General features: G+C 39.2%; 1 protein-coding gene across 2 annotated transcripts; it reads left to right on the top strand.

The window, feature by feature from the left end:
- The first annotated feature begins 319 nt into the window (after window positions 1–319).
- LOC131321416 (protein DETOXIFICATION 21-like) lies at window positions 320–5,256 on the top strand. 2 transcript variants are annotated; one of them, XM_058352425.1, is made up of 8 exons: window positions 320–616; window positions 1,243–1,784; window positions 2,863–2,949; window positions 3,052–3,108; window positions 3,477–3,559; window positions 4,061–4,179; window positions 4,593–4,679; window positions 4,938–5,256. In XM_058352425.1, exons 1-8 carry the CDS (start codon window positions 356–358, stop codon window positions 5,013–5,015), a joined length of 1,314 nt encoding a protein of 437 aa, XP_058208408.1. In that variant the 5' UTR covers window positions 320–355; the 3' UTR covers window positions 5,016–5,256. The 2 variants fall into 2 exon arrangements, with proteins under 2 accessions (XP_058208408.1, XP_058208407.1); XM_058352424.1 differs by having other exon boundaries at window positions 3,321–3,559.
- Window positions 5,257–6,973: the final 1,717 nt, after the last annotated feature.

Below are 6,973 nucleotides of genomic sequence, written 5' to 3'. Positions count from 1 at the left end.
CTTTCTTTCTTATTTAGACACATGGTTAGATTCTAGCGTGACTTAAGTACAAGCTCATTCTCAATGTGCTTCTCTAATGAAGAATCCCAATGGAAGATCAAAGTCAATGTAGAATTCTTTTTCAGTTTGTAGGAGCTGCTTTCTTCAAATGGTAACTCAGGAATCCTTCCTAGGTTCTACGTGCATTTTTTAATTTAGCTCAATCGCCTCGCGTCAAGAAATGGCAATAAGTTGAGAAAGAGGACCCTGTATAGTATTACTCACTGCAAAATGATCGTGGGTTGTACTAGTTTGATATTCGTATCTTTTTTTCTGCAGCACGTTCGGAGCACCAGAAGAATTGGAGTTCACCAAAATGGATCCTGATATTCATGAGAATCTATTGACGAATGGTAAAGGACAAAAGGGTGTTCCTAGTGAGGAAAAGCTGAAGGACAGGTTATGGAGTGAGACCAAGAAAATGTGGGTGGTGGCTGGTCCGGCTATATTCACTAGATGTTCAACCTTCGGTATTACTGTCATTAGCCAGGCATTTATTGGGCACATTGGAGCTACAGAGCTTGCTGGATATGCTCTTGATTCAACTGTCTTCCTGAGGTTTGTTAATGGTATCGTGGTATGTTACAAGCCTAACCTTTCTCTAGTTTGTTTTCTTTGAAACACTATTAATGAGTAGAAACTTAAGGAACAAGACTAGAAAACATACAGAAGTGAAGTTTGTTGTCCAAAGCAATTAAATATCATGGTTTCCAGGGATTTAGCTTATTCAAGAAAGATTTCTAATCATGGAAGGCTGCATCTTGGGGCCATATATGATGTTGTAAAGGACCCTCATCATTTCTCTTATGTAATTGGTTTACCAAAAGATAACAGAAAGGGCAAAACAGCTATATAAATTTGACACTCACTGCTCTTAACTCGGTATATAAAGCTACGTTTTTTTCCCCTTTTCTGTGAATTTTCTAACAGTATGACGATATAAGCTTAATCGTAGACAATTTTACATCCTTGGTGTAAGCAATTTCTGTTTTGGTTTAATAATGTAAATGTTAGAATTTTGATGTTTGGAGTTGAATCTCTAGTTGGGGGATTTTTCCAAGCAAAAGTATCCAGGATAATGTTCAACTTCCATATATAGAATATGGAACTCAGAAATGGGTGGTAATAATTTATTTGTTTTTGTTTCTTATGCGAAACGAGATGGAAAATTTTTCAAAAAAATGGGTTCATGTGGTTGTGCAGTTGGGAATGGCTAGTGGATTAGAGACTCTGTGTGGGCAAGCGTATGGTGCAAATCAATACCACATGCTAGGCGTGTATCTTCAAAGGTCCTGGATGGTCCTATTCACATGCACGATTTTCCTTGTCCCTTTGTTCTGCTTGACCACTCCGATTTTGAAAGCTTTAGGCCAGGATGAAGCCATTGCAGAAGAGGCAGGCGTAATTGCTCTCTGGTTTATCCCCGTGGTGTTCTCCTTCATTCCATCCTTAACCTGCCAGATGTTCCTACAGACTCAGAGCAAGAACATGATTATTTCATACTTGGCATTTTGTTCGCTTTCACTCCATATCTTTCTCTCATGGCTTTTGACAGTGAGATACAAATTTGGTATTCCTGGGGCGATGATATCTACCATTTTAGCATATTGGCTTCCTAATATGGGCCAGCTTTCCTTTGTTATGTGTGGAGGGTGCCGAGACACGTGGAAGGGTTTCTCATTCTTGGCTTTCAAGGATCTGTGGCCAATCATCAAGCTTTCTTTATCATCTGGTGCCATGCTTTGGTAAGCCTTCTTCCATCCATTGCAAGTTAAGTTGAAAGCACTTAAATTGTATCCCAGTTGGTCTATAAGTAGTTGGAAGTTGTTGATAACCTTTTTTGTTTCATATTGGTGAGTTATGATGACCGGTCCAATAATGTTATGGAGGGAAAAAAAAACCATAGGCACCACTTACCTTACTTCTTGGTTTTTGACCCTGCTTTGGGTTTCCATGTCCATGTTCTTCTTAACCTCTGGAGCTAATGATGGGCCATTTGATAGCTTGCCTATTGGTGTCTGCCTATTACTTAAGAAAAATTCAAAGTAAGAAAATTCGTTTGCTGCCAATTGCTCATTTGCTTATTGGATTTTATGTATTAAGGTTGTTGTTTTGCATTAATATGTCATAACCAATTTGGTAGCTGCCAAACAAACTCATTTGCTTATTGCATGCTTTTAAAATGAGCAAATAAGTGTTGTGAACCAAACAAGCCTTGAATTATATGGTTTTTTTCCAGAGCCTGACTAGACCTCGAAACTGGGCTACTTATTTATTTTCACATACCGCGGTGAGTTGTGTCTCAAATTCTGCCGACATTACGTTTTCGACTCACAGACCCAATAGGCATGACCCGTATATTATTATTGCATATTGGGTATTCTTTTTACCTAATCTGTATGCTGGTTTTCCTTTACAAAGGGGTATTTGGGGCTACAGTATTCCTGGGAGAGTGTAGGGTTACAGACCTTGCCATCTCAGAGCGTTTCTTCTCTTTCATTGTGCGCAGGCCATAAGCTAAATCCTACAAATCCTTATGAATTTGTGTGCTTGCTCTTTTTTGTGGTTTCATTTTCATGATTTGTCATATTATTGTATGAGCATCAGTACACTTATGAATGCAGAAGCTTTCTACTTTTCTCATAGTCTGGTTTGTTACCTATTTATTTGTCAATTTTCACAGTGGAACCCATAAAGAAGTACACCACATCAATATCCTGTGAACCGTATACCATTTCACTTAAAGTAACGTATTGATATATATCATATTGCTTCTTTGAGATGACAAAACGGTTCAATTTAAACCTATGATTTGCCTGACAGTCTGGAACTATGGTACAACACAGTTTTGATTCTTCTAACGGGAAACATGGAGAATGCTGAGGTTGAAATAAATGCTCTCTCTATTTGGTAACACTCTTTTCCCGCCCTTCCGTCGAACTCTCTTCCCCTTTCCCCCTTGAACGTTCCAAAGCCTTTATCATCCAAATGATCACATGCATCTTTCTGCAGCCTCAACATTAATGGCTGGGAAATGATGTTAGCTTTTGGTTTCTTGGCTGCAGCTAGGTATGAGTACTTTTATTGTACTGCGGTATTTGTTATTTGTTGTGAAGAATGTTGTTTTTGTTATTGCTTGTCATTTTTGCAGTCACATCTTGGTCCTTGGATGACCCTGAAGTCCAGCTCTTTTCCTTTTTATTCGCTTTACATTCCTTTTTCTCACCGTCAAGCATTTTTGCACTTAGCCTTGTACCGCTTTTGTCTTTGGAAATTTCTAGCGTACGGGTCTCAAATGAACTTGGAAGAGGGAACTCAAAAGCTGCAAAATTCTCAATCGTGAACCTAGTGCTAACATCGTTTGCCATCGGATTCACGTTTTTCATTTTCTTCCTGTTCTTTCGGGGCCGCCTAGCTTACACATTCACAGATAGCAGTGAGGTAGCTGCTGCAGTTGCAGAATTATCGCCTCTTTTGGCATGCTCCATTCTTCTGAACAGTGTGCAGCCTGTTCTTTCTGGTAATCTTCTCCTTTCTATACAGCAACTCTACCTATGGTTGTATCACGATGGCAACAAATATATATGGGAAAAGAGATCAATGAATGATGAGAAGCAGCATGTTTTGTTTTGTTTTTGGAAAAGGAGAAGTAGAGCATGTTATCGGGAGTAATATACTTACTCTTTTGTCCTGCATACCCACAAAACTTGCCTAGGATTTTACCTAGCTCTGATACCATGTTAAAGCATCTAACTCAAAACCAATTGGCAATGAGATGAGAGGCCGCCCACACTTATATACTAGTTTTCGAGGTAATAATTAACCGATGTGGGACAATTTCCAAAAGTGTCGACCAAATTCACTCTTCCAGTATGACCCACACTGCACCACGTTTGAAGCCACCCTATGCACATCCCTTTATGGGTAAAATTTTGGGATACCTACACTTTTCAGTTTTTTGGCCGAGGAAGAATTATTCGCCTTTAGTGAATGGTTGGTGCAATTTCAATTCATTCTGCAGGTGTTGCTGTTGGGGCTGGCTGGCAAAGCATTGTCGCATATGTAAACATTACATGCTATTACCTAGTAGGGATTCCAGTGGGAGTAGTGCTCGGTTATGTGTTCCATATGCAGGTCAAAGTGAGTTACGTATTTCATTCCTCATTTTTTACGTTGGAAAACGAAGTTATCAAATCTCATTTTACGTCCCTAGTGCCAATTATACGTACTAAAACCATGTTTTGGTCTTCTTCTTGTTGAAACATACTACATTTGCTTCTCATTTGTCTAATGTCACTAAACAAAAGTAGGACAAACATCTTTTGCTTTAGTTTGTTTTTCTATCTTTTCAACTGCTTATACCTTTTCCTCGCAAATCCATGATCTATACATAGTCATTAATGTGGTCGTTCAATACGCTGACAAGTGAAAATACACTTGCGATATTCTCCTTGATCTGTTTTCCATTATTGTTAGTCCTTTCAATCCCTCTATATCACTCACAAAATGAGTAAGTTGTTTATTCAAACTACTTATGCAGATTTGTTTTGTAGGGTGTCTGGATTGGTATGTTGTTTGGCACATTCGTTCAAACTATTGTGCTCATCGTAATCACTTGCAAAACTGATTGGGATAATCAGGTAAGGGGGTTTTCATGGTTCTTGACTTCCGGAATTCTTTCCTATTTTTGATAATATCCTAGCAGGCTAGCAGTGATTTTTCTCGATTAACTAGAGTTCCCATTAAAGTGTGTTTTTTCTTCTTTTTTTTGCTTGTGCTTGGTACGTCTTAAAACAAATCAACGAAGCACGTTTTTCTTCGAGGTCGATGGAAATGAGGGATTTTGGTAGAAAATGTTTCAATATAAAGAGAGGAAACATAATATGTATTTTTTGCAGGTATCCATAGCTCGTAAACGAGTTAACAGGTGGTTTGTGGAAGCTGAGGAACCCAGTGCCAATCAACAAGGTGTTTGAGATGATATTTTCATTCTTTTGCATTAAAGCCCAAGATGTGGGTTGCTACTAGCCTGTAGTTCATGCAAATAGCCTTCCAACCCATTCTCTAGGATGCGAACCTCATGAGACATTCTTGTTGTCGTGCTTGCTTGCTTGCGTTGTGCTCACCTTGTATGCTCGAGCGTTCACGAGAGTGACGGGAAGAAAGATTGTCTTCAGTGACTTGTGCTAGTGTTAATAAGCAGTCTTTTCCTTCTCAGATTGAGTGTAAAATTCGAGAATTCGCATAGTCCTCTTGGCACCGAGATCCAAGCAGTGGTTGATTGAATAGAAATCTAAGCAGAGGGAAAGACTACAATACACACCCCTTATTTGGGTGTGTATCATATGCACCCTTCAAAATGTTATGAATTGTAGACAAAATGTTACGAATCGTAATGCTAAAAAGTTACGAAGTGTGTAAAGGTTACGAGATACACTAAAATGTTATGAATCAAAATGAAAATGTTACGAATCGTACTGTTGAAAGGTTATGAATTCAAGAACAAAAGTTACGAAACACACTAAAATGTTATGAATCAACCTTAAAATAGGTGCATATGGTACATCCTTTTAAGGGGTGTGTATTGTAGACTTTCCTCTAAGGCAGAGGTCTGTCGTTTCCAGGATTTATTAGGAACCATAACTATGCCTGGAATTGATAGGGTGCCGAACAATTTGATTAGTAACTGTTCAAGCTTAGTTTAAATTTAACGAGTTAAACAAAATATATATTGAAGGTTGATTTGCTAATTAGGCGAGCGATCTAAAACGAGCTTTAATCAAGTTAATCACCAGCTGATCATGAGTAGCTTGATTTTTGTAAGGATACTATTCGTCTTGGCCTTTATTCGCCTTATGACATCATTTTGTGGTGTGGTATTGTGCAAGGAAAGTTCATCAGGAGCCTTTATTTACTGACTATGCCGTCTTAGGTGATGATGTTATCATCGCCGATGAGGCTGTAGCCAAGGTTTACAAAGACACCCTTTCCGAGTTAGGTGTGAGCATTAGTCCTCAGAAATCGCTCATCTCTCGGGAAGGGGCGGGGGAGTTTGCCAAGCGGTATCGCGTCCGAGGAATGTCCGTGGACTTTAGTCCCGTATCTGCTAAGGCGTTGAACAATCAAGGCATGCGCCTAGCAGACAGATAGAATACATTCTTACCTGTTTTAGCTTACTACGGCGACGAAGAATCACGAGAAGCAAAGGACCCAGAGGTAGAAGATCGGGAGCCAGAAGCAGCAAGCACAGTAGCTGATATACGATAAGCTGAACAAGCAGAGTAAAATGCAGGCTTGATTTTTTTAGTGTAAGAGCATCTCCAGTCCATTCATCTAATTTTTTTATTATACATATCTTTTGGTGACCTATGTAGCATTTTGATGACTCATATTTATAGTTTTTGAAATTATGACTCCAACCCACTCCTCAAACTTTATTAGTTCACATTTGAGTAGTTTGGTTTGTTTATCACCTACCCCGGGGATGATGCTGTGCGGGTGGTACACAACACCGTGCACCATCCGAGCCTTCCGTCGGTAATCCAACGATTCAGATTTTATCTCAGTAAGGAACGGCTTGGATGCTACACAGTGAAATGAAGATGATTTGGACCATTAAATTACCAAACAGATGGCTCAAAATGATGCTCAGCATGATGCTATGCACCACCGACACAGCACCATCCCCGGTCTAATTCCTGATCCGGTACAATTTAACAGGTCGATGGCCCCTCATTCATAATACGAGCACCACGTGCTACTAACCAAACATCAATTACAGCATATTTTCCGGTTTAGATCTTTCTCGTTTTGCACCGACAAATTACTAATTAATTTATTAGACAATATCTACCCTTTCAATTTAAGTTTAGAGCGCTGCTATTCGCAGCTCTTTATTTTCTCTCATAACCCGTTAAAAATTTTCAATTATACT

Source organism: Rhododendron vialii, chromosome 3a, assembly GCF_030253575.1.
Source record: "Rhododendron vialii isolate Sample 1 chromosome 3a, ASM3025357v1".
Taxonomy (NCBI): domain Eukaryota; kingdom Viridiplantae; phylum Streptophyta; class Magnoliopsida; order Ericales; family Ericaceae; genus Rhododendron; species Rhododendron vialii.
The sequence above is the reverse complement of the archived record's forward strand: the minus strand, read 5'-3'. Positions and strand labels throughout refer to the sequence as shown.

Coding starts and splice junctions, on each gene's coding strand:
- LOC131321416 (XM_058352424.1), top strand. CDS start 356: ATGGATCCTGATATTCATGAGAATCTATTGACGAATGGTAAAGGACAA. Junction 2,950..3,051: donor ATAAATGCTCTCTCTATTTG/GTAACACTCTTT, acceptor ATCTTTCTGCAG/CCTCAACATTAATGGCTGGG. Junction 4,680..4,937: donor AAACTGATTGGGATAATCAG/GTAAGGGGGTTT, acceptor TATTTTTTGCAG/GTATCCATAGCTCGTAAACG.